This window comes from Sminthopsis crassicaudata, chromosome 4 (assembly GCF_048593235.1).
Source record: "Sminthopsis crassicaudata isolate SCR6 chromosome 4, ASM4859323v1, whole genome shotgun sequence".
NCBI classification, from domain to species: Eukaryota; Metazoa; Chordata; class Mammalia; order Dasyuromorphia; family Dasyuridae; genus Sminthopsis; species Sminthopsis crassicaudata.
In genome coordinates, this window is record NC_133620.1 from 91,875,523 (window position 1) to 91,893,927 (window position 18,405).

Below are 18,405 nucleotides of genomic sequence, written 5' to 3' on the forward strand. Positions count from 1 at the left end.
TAATGGAGAAAATAATTAATACATATATACAAGATATGGCACAAGGAGATCTTAAAGGGAATGGCACTAGCAGCTGGAGTAGGAGGATGAGGAAAGATCTTTTGAAGTTGATATTTAAGCCAAATTTTGATGGAAACAAAAATTCAAAGAATTGGAGGTGACGAGGAAGAACCTTTCAGGTGTGAGATACCCTAACAGGAGATGAAATCATGTGTGAGGAAGAACAAGTAAGCTAACCTACCTATATCATGGAGTGCACAGAGGAGAGTAATATTTAAGAGGGTAAGTCGTAAGGGGCTTTGCATAAGGATGGTAGTTGAATTCATGGGTCTTTTATGAGGGTACCAAGTGAAGGATAATAGAGAGTAAAAATAGGGGGCCTGAGTCAGACTCTTAAGGAACATCTACAATTAACTGATAGAGACTGTGAAAAGAAGATGGAAAACAATGAGGAATTAAATGACTTTCCCAGAGAAAACGGGGGGTAAAAACATTGCTCAATACAAAAATTTTTCTTAAATGTCTACTAGTATGGGAACCGTGCTAAGCATCAGGGACACAAAAGGAAGACAAACTAAAAACAACAATCCCTACTCTCAAGGAGTTTACAATCTAATGAGGAGATGGTGCATTTAAGATAAAGGTACATAGAAGAATTCTGTGTAAGGGGAACAGCACACAAAGCAATTTAACTGCAACACAGTATGACTTAAAATGTGTCTTTCCACTCTGGAAAGACAGACCACTGCCACACTGTGATGGGATTTAAAAGCCAAACAGAGGAATGATATTTTATCCTTGGTGCAAAAGCTTAAGGGGAAAAGGGAGCTAATGGTTAGTAGCTCTGCTTTCTTAATAAAATTCCAAATCAGGTCCTTTGGTGAAAAGAGGGAAAAGAAGAAAGTGAATGATAAGAAGGAACAACAGAGATTTAGAACAGCAGTGCTAAGAAAAGTAATAATCAATTAAGTAAGAGGAAAAAAATTGCCTTGCATCAATGAAAAGTTTAAACTAGATTATTGTATATATAATAGATAATATATATAGTTACATTATATATATAATATTTTTTTCTGTATGATTTGAAGTCCCATGTTTGTATTTAGTATCATTTGATCTGTTTCTTAAGATTAAGAAATACTTTTCCTTTTTTTCCTAGTAAAGGCTCATGGTTGCATCTGTTGCCTTAAATTGCATTCTCAAATTTATTTTCTTTATTACTTATAGCCTGTACTTTGATGTATATACATCTGAAGTTTTGACAACTATTGTTCCCACTTCATTCTTAGTTATTTTATCATATAACTTGCTGAGTGATTATTGATATCCTTGTTTTTATGTCATAACTGCCCCTCTCCATAGTATCTGCTTGAACAATTAGATCTGGATATATTTCTCCCTTCTCCCTACATTTTAATATGTGAATCATTCCATTTGCTTACATTACTTAATGAAAGGTATAATTGTATCCCAAATCACAAAGAGTTGGAGTAAGACAGAATCCATTCTATACTATATATAATGATAAGGGATGTTTCAACCTTTTCTTTAGATAGAGAACATATATAAGATGGATCCAGTAAGGGTGAACTTGCTACTTTTCAAGGGTGTGTTCCATTTTAGAAAAGTTCTCATTGTCACAAAATTTTCCTCTTAATCAAGCCTAAATTCACCATTTTTTCCCTCTACTCATTGCTTCTGGGACCAAAAAGAACAAATTTGATCATTTTTCCAGGTATCAAGCCTTCAATACTTGAAGACAGTTATGTGCCTCTAAGTCTTCTCTACACTAGGGTCATTTATTCCAGCCAATCCTCATGTGGCATCCTTGCAAAGTCCATAATATATCTATTTGCTCTGCTCTGGGTGCTTTTTTACATTTCAATAACATTCCTAAAATGTGAGCCCAGAATTTTTTTTGAAAACATGTGTGTATCTTTAAATATATTCCTATTTAAATTCATCTTTATTAGATTTAGCCCAGTGTTTTACTCTTCAGATACCCTTCTTCCTGACTGTTTTCCAATATATAGACTAAGTCTCATAAACCCCAATCATTTCTTTATTCAAATCAGTGATAACAATAATAAATAATTTAAATTCAAGTATAATTCATCAGGGCACTCCATTAGAAAATTCCGTATACAATAATACCAAACCATTCATCATTATTTTTTTAGCATATCCATAAAACATTTAAAAGTTGAATAGTCATATTTTTCCCATAAATAGCATGGGACTTTATAAAATTACAAAAAATCTAGGTAGATTTATGTGAAGCATTCCTTGATAAGCCAGTTTATTTATATTATCCAAAAAAAAAAGAAGTAGAGCTAGTTTGGAATGCCATAATCTTGAGACAATAATTGATATAAATAAAAATAGTAATCTTTGATTACTATTTTTTATCATGGATGTTTGTCAATCATTTCTTTAATAATGCATCCTTGAATTTTGCCAGGAATCAAAGTTAACTCACTAGCCTATAATTTATATTCTTCATTTTTTGTTTTTAAAAAATGGGAGAACTTTTGCCCTTTTTCAATTCTGTGAAAATTTGAAAATTCATCATGATCTCTCAAAGGTTATTGATCAAAGCTCTGCATTCTCATCTGCCAGTTCTTTTGATATTCTAAGATACAATTTATTTGGTTTTAATGATTTGAACTCATCAAAGAAGGTAGGGACTTTCTTACTTTTTCTCTGTTCATTTTTATCAACTTCCTTGTTCTATTCCCCCCCCCCCATCCAAAGGACTGTAAAAGAAAATTAGTAAGATATAATCCAGAATTATCACAGTCAGATGCATTTTCATTCTACCCTAAAAATCTAGATTTTTTTCTGAAAATAGAAAAGTATTATATACATATGTATACATATACCTATATATACATATATCTATATCTATATCTATATATCTATATCTATATATATCTATATCTATCTATCTATCTATCTATCTATCTATCTATCTATCTATATATGTATGACATAAAAGATGCTGACCTAGGAAGATTTTTTGTTAGGATTACTAAGTGAGAACTCAGGTTGTCTGGACAGTGACAAGGTGAGAATTCAGGTTTTCTGGACAATTACAAGGTGAGAACTCAGGTTGACTTGATAGAGGGGGCAAGCTCATTGGCTGGGGTGGTTCCTCCCACAAGCCCAGAGAGTAACCACAAGCCCCATCTCATTGAATTCTAGTAAATACATTACTGAAGTAGAGAACTGTTATTACTATGCTAAATTAGATAATTATTGTCTCTATCCATTCCAGTGACTTAGCACATTGTAAGAATTCTAACACACCATATCTTGCTAAAGGGTATCGTAGCGAGCTGTCGTCTCTAGAAGCTGCCGGATCACTCTCTGGGAAGAGATCTGCTGTGTCTTCTACTCAAATCTCTCCGACAGATTCTTCTTCCTGTAACGAACCGTTGTCTCCAGGTAGTTGCTGTTAACTCTTGTCCTTAGAAGTGACTTCCCTTCCTGCAGAGAGCCCCGTCAAGCCTGATGCAATGCAGAGTCTTTCTCTTGAATACTGGCTCTGAATCTCCTCCAGCTCTTATCCTTCTCCAGGCCGATCTGCTCTCTGCGCCCAGTGCTGTCTCTTTTATCCTCCCAGAGAATGGGCGTGGAATAATGCAAGGGCTTCTGGGAAGAACCACCCCAGCCAATGAGCTTGCCCCCTCTATCAAGTCAACCTGAGTTCTCACCTTGTAATTGTCCAGAAAACCTGAATTCTCACCTTGTCACTATCCAGACAACCTCAGTTCTCACTTAGTAATCCTAACAATTTTTCATGATATTAATTGCAAAGATCTGCTTTTTAAAAATTTTCCCAAATTCAGCATTTCAAAGTTATCTTTTTTATCATATTGAAGAAATTGTGCTGATTCCTCAGTAGGACCATCTGGGTAAGATACAGACTTCTCATACTCAAATCCTTACACAAAACATAATTTAAAAAGCAAGATTATGACTATTTTCAAGGAAAATAATAAAAATCCAGGATGCTCTTTTGGGAGAAAATTTTAAAATCTGACTTAAAACAGGAAATTCCCACTTGGTCGAATTTGCCCTTTCCTACCACATAATACAGGAGGAAGAATCTTAACTTGGAGTCACAGATCTTTAGTTAAAATTCTATCTCTGACACTCAACTACCTATGTGACCTATGTGGTGACTGAACTTGAACAACCCCTGAAGTCTTTTCCATTCCCAACTCTTTGATACTATAATATAGTGAATGAAATATCATTCTCTTCTTGTGCCTCCTAATAAAATAAAAAAAATCCATTTTATGTCTAATATTGGATGTTCCAAAGATATGGAAAAAAATGCAAGTGATTGTATTAGAAAAGATCTTTTTGATTTGGATTCATGCCTAAATTGGGTTTAAGAGACAGAGTTGCATGAAGTCGTTGGGCTTATTTCCAGAGTCATCACTCTCCAGTAGCAAGACAAAATCAAGATGATTGGTGATGACTCAAGATTCAGTGAATGGCCTTTGATGTCTAACCAAGCTCTAAGGGTTTCACAGCACATGCTTCACCTGCCTTCATAGCCATTATTTTCATCTGTCCATTATAATGGGAAGGGGGAGAAGGGAAGTTTGCACCTAAAGTTGCAATCTAAAAATTTTGGAACCTTCCTGAAAAGAAATGAGATAGATTAATCAGAGCATTAAGAAGCTCCTTGTCCAACAAAGAATGATAAAGATGAGCCATAGAAGCCAGATGAGAAATCATCCTATGCTGATCAGAAGAAGAAAAGATTAGGATCAGTTGTTGTTTAGTCATTTTCAATTGTATCTGATTATTTATGACTGCATTTGAGTTTTTCTTGGCAAAGTTACTGGAGCGGTTTGCCATTTCCTTCTCCAGCTCATTTTACAGATGAGAAAACTGAGGCAAACAAGATTAAGTGACTTGCTCAGAACCATTAGTGTCTGAGGCAAGATTTGAACTCAGGAGGATATGTTTTCCTCACTTCAAGTATCTAGGCACTCTAGTTACTGTGCCACCTATCTGCCCCTCTTAGGATTAGTTAGTGACTTCCTACTTAGGCCAACCATCTATGGATCTGACAACAACAAAAGGCAAGTCCATTGTCATGTATATAACAAAGCATCTCCCCAAATTTATAAAAATGAATACTTTTAATTCTGGTGACTCATATGGGCAAAAAACATAACACCAGGTAAATAAAAAGAATTGCCAAAGATTACAGAGGCTCAAGCAAGCAAGTAAGGGCCATAAAGGCATAGATGATGTTTTCCTTGCTGCTATCCATTAGAAGAAAAAGAGATAAATTGATTTGGAAAGTGAATAGCTGGCTAAGAATATCAGAATTTGGATATCTGGATTACAGGAATGATAGACTCTAGACCAGGAATGGGATAATACAAATAAAGGTTTAGCAAAAATTAATTTTCTTGATATCTTACAAATATCATCATAGGCAATGAGCTAAAAACAAACTGTGAGGAGCAAAAAATGCCTAGGTATAATCACTAAGCTGGATATCATAAAAATACTTATAAGAAAAGGTTAGCAATTGAAATGCTTGAAAATTCATCTGAAAGAAAAAAACCCAAGAAAGTACTATAACAGAATATCACCTCTTATACCAACCTAAAACAATCTATTTTAAGATATTTCCTGAAACCATCACCACCTCTTCTTTTATTCCTGGATGATCTGTGCTAATCCACTTCACTATGGCTCAATTCACCATTACTTTAATTTTTCAAACTGAAGGGCTCCTCCTTGACCTCTGCTCTTTCATCTATGTGGATTGTCTCTTCATGTTAGATTAAGTTCTTGTAGGCAGAGTAATACTTTTGCTTTTTTATTTTGGCACATAGTAAGTATACAATAAATGCCTTTTCATTCATTCCACAGCAAATCTACACAGCACCTGTAGGAAGTACAAGCACTAACTTCAGGTGGTGATATATACATATTGGGAACACATGTAACCAAAGCAACTCATCTTCCAAATTTCTAAGTCCTGACTTTTTTCCCCTTATGGTATACTCACACTATCATCACTAAATAGTCATTCAGTTGGACTTTCTGATTTGGCTCCTCTTTATAGCTTGACGTTTGAAAGAAAATGATAGTTCTTTCTAAAATCCAAAATCAGATCCCTTTTCTTGAACACAACTTCTGGGGTGTGACTTGAATTGTTTTGAAAGGAGTGTCATGTTCTTTTCCATCTAAGCACCCCTGACACGTGGCTCCTTTGCCACTGATTGAAGAACTCTCCTTTGGATGGATATTGTGAATGATTTTGATGAAGACACCAAATGGATTATTATAAATATTTTTTTATTTATATTCTGATCCCAACAAGTTATGCTTCTAATTCAAATTACTTTGAGTAAAAATGACTTACCTGATTGCTGATCTGGAGTTAGATTGAATTTCAATATACCAGGAGGTATATAGAACCAAAATATACATAAAATATTCATTGATCACTTGTTTTTTTGAAGAACTGAAGACCTACTAATGCTGTTGCTAATCATATTTGTTCATTTGAACTTTGAACAAAAGACTCATAAACATCCATGGTAATAAGGCCTTTGTTTGGGTATTTTTTCCCTGCTGATTTTTAAAAATTAAACTCAGATAGTTTTTTGGGTAGACATCATCCTTTTGCTTGGTATCTGAAGTGGCCAATGACAATTCAATTAAAAGAATAAATGTGCATCTTTCCCACAACTAACTATTTCAGCCATTTAATCTATCAATAAGAAACAGTGTTGCAATTGGGGAAGAATAATGAAAACTGGAACTTAAAACACCCTAAAACGTGAAGACAATTTTATAGACATTCTATCAGGAAGACTTCAAGTGGCACTTTACATATGAAAATACCGAAGCTGAGAAGTTAAATGACTTGCCCCTAGTCACACAACAAGTAAAAGTTTAAGAAAGAATCCAAACCCAGATTTTCCTGTCTCCAAATTCAATATTCTGTCCCCCGTTCTCGTACCATCTCCCCAAAATTTGAGATTATTTACTCAAACACTACAATTTGATCTTGCTAACTTAGGAATGGGACTAGGCAAAATGGTAAACTTGGTTTTCAATACCTTCTCACATTCCTCTTACAGAAATCTTCTCAGTTTTAGTGCCACAACCTCTTAAGACCATTATAACAGGACCATAACTATTCAGACTTCTCTATCGCTATGATCCTACAGGGACATCTACTGTAACACTGAAACTGAGATCAAGCTCACTGGTTCATAGTTTGTAGATACTTTTTTAACCACCAATCTACCTTTTTTTTAATGGGACCATTTGCCCCTTTTTCCATCTTGAATGACTTCTTTTATTTTTCAATACTTTAGAAATACTTATGACAGGGACACAATAGCTACTTCTACTACTTTTTTTTTCAGTAGGTAAGAATAGAGTTCACCTGAACCAGGTGATTTTCCTTTTTCAAGTCAGATTCCCTTTATTTTTCCCATTAAAGCCTTCTTTCTGTTTCCTTTATTTTCACTAGACAACCTATAGTGTAGAGAGGTGCTTCTTAACATTTTCTTACAGTTAGGATATCAACCACTCATGTCTGGGCCCTGATGTCTTTTCACTTCTTATAGTTTTTAATTCTTTTCCCATATCCTGGTCAGTAGTTACAAGGTCCAGGGCACCTTCAGTCTATACCTATTTTTGTTGCTGATCTGGAGGCTACTCCTTTCTTGAATCCGTAATCAGATCTTTTCTCTTGGACATAACTTGTGGTGTAGAACTTGAATATACAGATACTAATCATTGAACTAGGCAGAATTACAAATGATGAATATTCCGGACTAATCACTAATCAATTCTTCCAGCTCTCCCTTTCTGAAATACTATTCTTCATCTACCATTATAGGCTAATCCCTAGGATATGAAACTTGGTGGATATAAATGGCTATGTGGTATGATTTCAGATCAAAAAGTCTAACCTCTTGAGATACCATAGAACATAAATAGATTCCAATAAAACAAAAACAAACAAAAAAAAACTTCTGGCATTCAGAGTCCATATTTTATTAATCTTTGTAGCTCCTTTAGGGCCCATCATAATATATTAAATGTAATAAATATTAATAAATGTTCCACGGATGAATGAATATCTTTAGCTTTATTTTTCTATTTGACCTCGAAATGCAGAACTAAGGGACAAACTGCAGAGAAGCACCTTTTTGCTTGATATAAGGAAAAACATAATAACAGTAAGAGTGATACAAATGCATAATGATCAGCTTCAGAAAATAATCAATTTAATTCATCAAGTATGTATCACACATATTTTGTGCTTGATGGTAAGAGATAAGAAATAAGACCTGCACTCAAATTCTCCCTTACCAGAGATTGTCAAGCAGTCTAAGGACCATTTATCAATGGTGCTTAGAAAATCAGATTTGTTGGATTAGATGGCCTTTGAATTTTTGACGTCTCCAAGATTCCATGATTAACAACCTACTCTTTTCTTCCTTTCCAGGTTTCTTATATTTTATGACCCTTTCTGAATCTGCAACCTAGTTGGATTGGATTATCTATGAGAGTTCACCTCACATCTCCATGCCATTGCTTTGGCTCTTCCTAAAGCTTATAATGCTCTCCATCCCAACTTCTAACTTTCCTAGCTTTCTTTAAGACTCAGCTCAAGGACTATCTCCATGGCAGATCTTTCCATATCTAAACTGCTATTGCCATTCCCTCTAAGATTACTTGTATCCACTCTGTATCTTGGGTATATTGATTTACATGTGTTTTCTTTCCCATTTGAATGTGAGCTTTTTGAGACTAAGGACTATCTTGCTTTTGTTTGTACTCTCAGAGATTAACATAGCAGCTAGCACTTAATAAATGATTACATACTGCTTATTATTGATTGATTCTCTGACAGAGTTCTACCTCAATTTCTCTTTGAAGCAATCAGTTATTCTATTATGAAGTCTAAAAATAAACCAGCTCTAAACAGCCACTGCACATGATTGATTCCTACCTTACTTTCTCTTTGAAGCAATCAGTTATTCTATTATGAAGTCTAAAAATAAACCAGTTCTAAATAGCTACTGCGAAATAAATTCATTGTTATGCCAGTGCCTTACCTCTCTACTTTATCCTGCATATATATTGCCTATACATAGTCCCTTGCATGTTATATTTTCATTAGATTGTAAACTCAATAAGGGCAGGACTGGTTTTGACTTTCATTAGTTTAGTTTAGCTCAGTGCTTGATACACAGTAGGATAAATGCTTGTTGACTTGATTTAAGTAATCATTGTGACATCTTCACACTTAAATGAAATCTGAATTTCTAAACTAAAATCTATTCATTCAAAATATTTTCTATCATTTCACAGGAATCCTGTGTGAAGATGACATTGACGAATGCTCCTCAGACCCTTGTAAAAATGGTGGGACGTGTGAGAATTTTCCTGGAAATTACACGTGCCATTGTCCAGCTCAAGACTACCAGGGGATAATTTATGGGGGAGTGGACTGCCGTGAAATTTTCCTGGGTTGTATCCGCCACAAATGTCAGAACGATGGGATCTGCATCCCTTACATACAAAACGGACAACATGAATCCAGCTGCCTCTGCCCACCCGGCTATTCTGGGTCACTCTGCGACATTGTCACTACCTTTTCCTTTGAGGGTAATAGTTTCCTGTGGATGACTCACAGTGGTCCAGGGATCACTCCCTTTAACGTAGCCCTTAGTTTTCAGACTGTTCAGTCATCGGCTCTCCTACTTCTCCGAGGCGACAAAGACACCTATATAAAGCTTGAGCTGTGGAATGGCTACGTCTACCTCTCAGTCCAAGTCAATAACCAGTCTAAGGTGCTGCTGCACATTTCCCATAATACCAGTGATGGAGAATGGCATTCAGTGGAGGTAACCTTAGCAGAAGCTGTTACCCTTACTTTGCGTGACAACTCCTGTGTAGAGAAATGTGTCAATAAAGCTCCTTCTCCAATTGATAGTGACCAAGTGATGATTGCATTTCAAAACACGTTTTTGGGTGGTTTACCAGTAGGGAAGACGAATGATGGAGCTAGTCTACTTAACATCTATAATCTGCATTCTGCACCTTCATTTGTAGGCTGTCTCCAAGACATTGAAATAGACTCGAATCTCATTACTCCTGAGAACATATCATCAGGCTCATCATTCAACGTCAAAGCAGGCTGCAATAAAAAAGATTGGTGTGAAAACCACCCTTGTCAAAATAGGGGACGCTGCATCAACTTGTGGCTTAGTTACCAGTGCGATTGCTACCGGCCTTATGAAGGGGTGAACTGCTTGAGAGGTAAGGATGTGCTATTTGTCACAAAGCAGAGCAGGAAGAACAAAGCTACCTGCCTGCTATTACAGCTGAAAACATAATGAATGACCCTTTGGAATTTTTATTGCTGATTGCCCACTGATGAGGGGGGAAAAAATGGTTAGCAATGTCCATTAATTATTTCCAAGTTTCACTCACAGGAAGTCAGGGTTTCACTTACACAGAGATATTAGAATAAGCCGATAGTTCATCTGGTACTTTCATTGTGGTGTTTGTAAAATGCCATTAAACTTTAAACATTTACTGGAGATCAGGGATCTACTTTAAGTATAATTTGACAGAGAAATATTCCTCAAAGAAAGGACTATTGAGTACAGATACTTTCCCTCCTATTTCACTTAATGCTCTTCAAGTGAAGGAGCCAACTCAACAGCATTTGTTCAATACCTACCATGTGCCAGTCACTGTGAAGGAGCCGCAGGATAATTTTAACAAAGCCACTTGATTTCTCCAAGGAGTTATTATGCAGGGTAATATCAGATCTCTGAGCCAGATGGTTTGAAAGGGAAGAAAAAGTCACAATCATTTCTCAGCAATACCCAGGAATCTTTTTGCTTTTTTATTTTTCTTTAGCATGATCCAGCTTGACATAGATTCCAAAATCTTTAACTCTTAGACATTTCTTAGAGGCAGTGGTGCACAGTGGATAGAAGTCTGGTCCTGAGTTTAAAAAGCCTGGCTTTAATTCCTACTTTTCATAATTACTAGTCATACAGCTATGGGCATTAACCTCACAGTACTTTGGGTACATATCTGAGACTCTCAGGTCTAACAGAGAAGTCAGCAGTCTGCATTTGAAAATAGTTTCCACAGTGGTGGTTCCCTGGACCAATGAAATAAAGGGTCAGTGTATGGTGATAGGGTGGGATCATTTCATACACTGCCACTGAAGGTAATACATACATTCTTTTTTCACTATTAATGTTATTATTAGCAGTAGTATAATTATGATGCAGTGACAAAGCCCAAAATTTAATTGCAACAGACTTCTTTGAAGTTTTGGCAATAATTTATTCCAAAGTTTGAAAAGCAACGTGGCATGTAGAACAACATCTGGTAAATATGTGGTTCTCCTTTATATGAATCGAAATTAAAACCATTCATGGCCAGTATTACCTTATAAGTTAAGAATGGTTAAGAATTATTAGAAACTATTCAGGTTCCTTTGCCACCCCTCTCCCCTCCCCAACTGCAATATCATTTACAAATCATGGCCCTGTTTCATTCTGCAGGAAGGATTCTAAGTCTGTGCAATATTTTAGATGGAATGGCAGTTGTAATATGTGAGATTTTTTTTAAAGGATAAGGGAAGAAACACTCCAGTTAAGGAGACCTTAAGCAATGTTTCCTTCTTTTTGAAGAAAAGTTGCTGCCAAGTATTTAATTGACACTAGGCAATATTTTCACTACATATTCAAAATAACAAACAGATGTTGACTTATTTTGATCAGCTTCCAGATGTAGTGACCCATGAGGTTAATACTGACCATGCTGATGCTAACTGTCCAAGAAAAGTGGATTCAAGGGATACTTGATTCAGTAATCCATGATTTTATTTCTAAGATTTGTTTTCTTTCTAAGGATCAGAGACAGAAAACTTTTGGTCCCAGGCTTTATTTTCATGATATTGTTCTTTTCCTCTCATTTCCTATAGCATCTTCTAATTTCCTAACCATTCAAAATGTTCTCCCTTTTAACCATTTGAAAAATTCATGTTTGCTTAATGGAGAGATCTTTTTCTCCACAAAATAAGGCAGGGGAAAACAAAAACCTTTTTATTCCAAAAAAAGTAATTTCAAATTTAAAGGGATGTGTGTGTGTGTGTGTGTGTGTGTGTGTGTGTGAGAGAGAGAGAGAGAGAGAGAGAGAGAGAGAGAGAGAGAGAGAGAGATAGACAGAGAGACAGAGACAGAGACAGAGAGACAGACAGAGAGAGAGACAGAGATACAGGGAAAGAGAGACAGAGACGAGAGAGAGAGACAGAGAGAGACAGAGAGAGAGGAGAGAGAGAGAGAGAGAGAGAGAGAGAGAGAGAGAGAGAGAGAGAGAGAGAGAGAAAATCACCCCTTTTAACAGTCCAATGGAGAAAGAAAAACTAGTCAGTTATGAAATTAAAACATTTTGTGTATGTCATTATTAATGAAAATTATCTGTTGGAAACCAACAGAGGGTTTGTTCTCATCACTTCTATGCTGACAAGGCCACACTGCAGAATCAGACTGGTGGAAAGTTTCCAGGGTTTTGTTTGTGTCTGTGTGTCTGTGTGTGTGTCTCTGTGTGTGTGTCTGTGTGTGTGTCTGTGTGTGTGTAAAAGAGAGAAAGAGAGAGAGAGAGAGAGAGAGAGAGAGAGAGAGAGAGAGAGAGAGACAGAGAGAGACAGAGAGAGACAGAGAGACAGAGAGAGACAGAGAGAGAGAGACAGAGAGACAGAGAGACAGAGAGAGACAGAGAGAGAGAGAGACAGAGACAGAGACAGAGAGACAGAGAGAGACAGAGAGACAGAGAGAGAATATCTCCTTTCTTCCCCATTCATCCCACACACACTTTACTACTTTTTAATATGTGGACAGTGGCTACTAGGCAAATATGTAGGTGTAGTATACTCCTAATCAACAATTTAGTTCTGAGAGTTTCCCATAAGGTCTCTTGTCTACACATTGATCGTTAAATATAAGCCAACAACTCCCTAAATTCCAATAGAATTTGCCAATCCAATAAATATCAATAAACTTACTTTATGGATATTGTCTGGCACAATATAGATCATTAATAAGTAGTTATTGGTTGACATATTGATAAATAGAATATGCTTCTCTAGCGGGAACCTGATAAATCTTGATAAACATACACTATTTACAATGTGTAATCTGAGGGACATTAGGAAAGATAATTGTCCAAAAAAATTATCTCCATGAAAGTATTTCATTGTTTAATATTCCACTATTAGAGCCTCATTCCTCTGCATTATTGGATTTTTGGATTTCAAAGGTCACATAGGCCAATTCTCTCATTTTACAAATTAGAGAAATGATGTCTGGAGAGAGTAAATGACTTGCTCAAAGTTTCCCGAGTGGCAGAGACAAGATTCGAGCTAGATTTCTTAGACACTAAAAGAAGATCTCTTTCTACTTGACTTTGAAGGTATTTTTGATATCAAGACTACCCAATTTTTTAAAATAGGGTACACTACCAGTTAACTAAAGTTAAGTGAAAGAAGAGCCTCACATCATAAAATCCATAATGTGGCAACAAAAATAATCTCACCCACTCCATACAACATCCTGTATGAAAAATCTACCTATTTTATAGGTTGTTCAGTTTAACCAATGAAAGCACATCCCCATGGATGAATTGCCTGGAAAAGGGGCTTTGAACTGGATGCCTAAAAGTAGCACACCTAGAACTACTGACAAGTTTTCACTTAATCATCAGGTTCCCTACCTTACCTGTAGATTTTCTTCATCACTGACATGTTATCCTTGTGCTCCCACCCTCCCCAAATCTCCAAAACAACTAACCTGGAAAAGTGGGAGTTTTGAGGAGAAAAGGGCAAGAGATTTTTCAGGACATCTCATTTTCAAATCCTCCACCCAACTTTTCTCACCAACTATCAAGCTCTCGGAAATTCCAACATTTCAGCCAAAGTGATAGGATGAATAAAGTCATTATATGTTATATTTTGAGAGCCACAAGTGGTGGGAATAGGTAAAAAAGAACCACAGGCTGGAGCATCAAGAGTATTTTAGATTAAACCACATTATATATGTAAAAATGGTATATAAGTATCCAGTAGTATATAAATGCCTACGTAACAGCAGTGGCTTTTAATAGGAAAGTCTACAAGCTATACAGCTACAATTTCCCTGGTCACCAAGAAGAGCACAATTTGTCCATTTGAAAAACCAGTTCTTGGTCAGATTTTATTCTTATTGGGTCCTCAACTCTGCTCAGCATTATTCTGATCCTGAAAATCAGACTATAGGAAAGAGAAAAGAAATGGGAAAATGGAGGAAAGGGGGATGGAGAAAATACAGGAAATGAGAGATGGACATTTCTTATCCATCCTGGTATGATTTCCTATCTAGAGAAAAATCTGCCCCTTTGTTCATTGATGAGATTATAGTATCCATCATTTGTTGGATGATTCTGAGTTTTAATTTGGAAAATACAGGAAAAATAATATTCACAAATACTAAGTCTGGGTGCAAAGGACCATTCTAAGTGAAAAGGGAGGCCCAAAAACAAATAGTCCCTGACCTCAGGGAGGTTATGATCTAGTCTAACATTGTAAACTCTAGAGGGAGGGGGAAGATAAAAAAAAATAACTGCTCAGTTAGTTCTCAGAAGAGAAGGTATTGTCTTTGTACAATCTAGATAAAAAGTAGGACCATTCTAGGTTCAAACGATGCACCAGGTAGTGAGGGCTAGCTATTGATCAGGTTCAGGAAAGCACCCATAACTGCCCCAAGTAAGAGAACCACGATTACTTCACCAAAATTTGGAGGTGACTTTGCCTTCTCAGAGTGTTCCAGGAGAACATCATCTGTAGCAGTTCCAAATAGTTTGTTAGAAAGGCTTCACACAAAAGCACAATTTATGTGTTTCTAATGTCTATAGATTAGCTTAGCCAGAAGTGGAAATGCTCATTGCTGGACTGATTTCAAGGTGATGTATTTAGCAATTCAGAAAAATTAGCAAAGCACAGGGAAACTGTTTTGTGATTTATTTTTGGGGGAGGGAATGAGTGAGTACCCATAATAGCATAATTATTATTCCTTGTTACTGAAGTAATGGGCATCAGACTGTTCATAGGATCATAGACTTAGAGTTGGAAAAAAATCTTAAAGGTCATCTAGTCCAATGTTTTCATTTTATGGATGAGAGAGGTTGAGTGACTTTCACGGGTAATAAGTGGAATTGCTAAGGTTCAAACCAAAGTTTTCTGATTTCAGATTCAGTGGTCTTCCACTAATGGACTTTAAACATGGCACTCATCAGTTCAAGGAAATTCTGTAAAATATTCATTGGATACTTTTGATAATTAATTTCAGTTATTCCTAAGATAATTAATGCCATAAGAAATTCAAATTAGGTGTTAGGTTCAAGTTTACAAAATTTTGAAATTATTTTAAAATTATATTCCTTTTGCAGAAGTAAAAAATAAATAAAAGTTTAGGAATCATTGGTGAAGGTTACAAGATTAGCATGAACCTGACTAGGGAAGAGGTTGAGGTAGCATGGTTGATAAATATAATATAAAACATATAATAGGAATTTCAAATGAAACTATAACAGTATTTCCTACTTCACACTTTGTGATCACAAGTTCAATAACATGTCTAAAAAATTACTTAAATCTAGTCACACTTAGAATTCTTTATGAAGTATGCTTCATTTAACACTGCCTTAACACATTTTCTCTGCATTTAGAAACCCACATATTTCTCTAACAGTTTTTTGCTTACACAAAATTGCTTAAAATACAGCATCTAATATAGAATAAGAATAGAAAAGAAAAATGATAGAAAAGCTCTAAAGCCAGAGTGTATTGGGCTTAAAACTCCCATTATTCTAGCTACTCTAGAAATAGGATACTGTAATTCACTGTTTGCTTTTGACTCAAAATGTTTAAATAGGGCTACTTACCATGAATACTCTTGGGCCCTCATTTACAATCACCTCCTTTTCTTCTAGGTAGGATTAAAATTATAAATGAAAAAATGTATTTAAGCTTTTGACAATCCTGGAATATTCCTTAAAGATATAGTGATCTCTTTAGCAGATCATTAATATATACCATGATATTTGTTAATGAACCTAAAAATTTTTCTTTTTCACTTTCAGTTAAAGCAATATTTTCTGTTGTAAAATAGGCTTTTAGACTTTATAGAGCTGTCTCTACACCAACATAATCATCAAGATCTATCCAGTAGACCATAATTTTCTGAATATCTTTATAGTTTTAGAGAATTCATTCATTATTGATGACTCATCTAAGGCTCCTGAATTTTATTTTTTAAAGAAAATTTTTATTTTGTTTTTCATTGTGTTTGAGAGGAAATATAGAGTCGTGGATAGAAATTTGATCTCAGAATCAGATCCAGTACTAGCTTTGCTACTACCTATGTGTCTTTGTGAAAATGTACTGAGTCCCTCTAAGCCTTTATCCTAGGACAGACCTCAGCAACACTTTCCCCTAAAATTTGAGCTTCCTCCTCCCTTTTGGAAGCTTCTACTGACTTCTTAGGTCAACCCCTGCTTGCTCCCATTGGCACCTAAGATTTCAGAGAATTCTTTACAGGCTTTACCTTCAACCATTAAAACTTACCAATTCTAGGACCTCAAAAAGCTGTGGGTGACTTGCTCATTAGAGTGTGAGCTTTTTGAATATAAAGCGTATTTTTTTGCTTTTTTTTTTTTTTTTTTTTAGCATCCCTAGCTCTTAGCACAGTATCTGGTATATAATATATCTTTAATAAATGCTAATTGACTAACTAGCTAATCAATCGTGTTCTGCAATTCAAACTAAGGTGTTAGTATTGGAGCATGGTTGAATGTCTTACCTTTCCTGTGTAGCATTTGCATTTTTACGTGGGACTTCAGTGTCTTAGCCCAACGGCATAAGTCACATGGGAACTTCATGTAGTATTCAGAGCCAATGGATATGGAGGTCTCCTGGTTCCTCACAAATCATAGCACAGAGACAGCTGCTCACTCCCTATAGAATAGCAATAGAGAAGCTGATAAGGAAAGCTCCCTAAGAAAAAAGTAACTACTATTGTCTTTCTTCTAATTTGTCTCTGAAAAGTGGTGCTGCAGGCATCCTAAGGTGATGGGCACAGACCCTTGCCACCCCTGAGGTTGAATGTTTCTGTGCTGACCCTCAAATCCCTGAAGCTTCAAGAGCCAACTTGTCTTAATAAGGATATTCTTTCTTATAAAAATACTGCAATGTATTTGGAGCTGTTGCCCTTCTCAAAGAGGTTATTTCATCTAACAATATGCTTTGAAAGCTACCCGTGGTTGCCTCAAGCAGGTGGTCTCCAAATGCAGATTCAAAATGCCTTACCCTTGTAGAAAATAAAACTAATGCTCTGGAAATATAGCCTTTTAGGCAGGTGGTTTTCAAACTTTACTATGGCTTAAACAGGGTTTGTGGTAGTTTAGCTATAAGAGAATTGACCCAAATCTTTGTTGAAATTTTGAGTAAAGCAAACATGGTCATGGATTTCATATTTTTGAAATATAATTTAAAACTCAATTCAATTTAACATTTGTAAAAGATCTACTATGTAAGCACTGTAATAGGTGTAGTAAACCTTAAGAAAGTCACCTAGTTTCCACAACTGTAAGAGAAGTTGAACTGGATGATCATTAAGATCCCTTTTAATTCTAAATTTATGGTCACATGAAATACAAAGACTGATAAGACACAATTCTTGCATTCATGGAATTTTAAATAGTCAAGAGAAGACACATATAACATGGAGATAAACACATAAATATTCAAAATAGTGCATAAGGTCTGAGAACTATTTCTGCTTGGGACATTAGGAAAACTTTCTTGGGAGAAGTGGAATGTGAGCTGAGTTTTAAAGGACAGGCAAAAATGAAGAGGGGCATTTCAGGCATCAGAAAGAAGCAAAAATTTATTCTGCATTTCTAAAGAAAATACCCTCAATTCATATGCCTTATGTAGAATATCTATTAGGTCAGTTTTACTATAGTTCACACTTTAATATCTTGATTTTAAAATTATTTTGGGGTTATAAAAATTGAAGAATAGTTATGCCTTTAAAACAAGATAACCTATTAGGCAGTAAGGAAAAGATCACAGTCTTAGATAAATGTACCAATCTGTTTTTTAATCTTGTTGATTTATATTTGTTTTATGACAACATTCAGAGGAATTAGCTGATTTTAAAATCAAATTTAGCATACTCATATATATAAACTCATATAGAGTTTAGATAACTCTAGTTATCAGTATATGTCTTGTTTGTTTTTTAAAATTTTTCCATCTTGAAACAAAATAAAAAA

At 35.5% G+C, this 18,405-nt stretch overlaps 1 protein-coding gene across 2 annotated transcripts in view; it reads left to right on the forward strand.

The window, feature by feature from the left end:
• The window catches only part of CRB1 (crumbs cell polarity complex component 1), a 266,744-nt gene that overhangs the window by 195,042 nt on the left and 53,297 nt on the right, over window positions 1–18,405 (forward strand). For both annotated transcript variants that reach the window (XR_012489048.1, XM_074308671.1), the window contains exon 6: window positions 9,379–10,329. Coding sequence is in view for 1 of the 2 variants with exons in the window: in XM_074308671.1 (XP_074164772.1) it covers window positions 9,379–10,329 (951 nt within the window). In the remaining variant the exon portion in view is untranslated. The remainder of the gene's footprint in view (window positions 1–9,378; window positions 10,330–18,405) is intronic.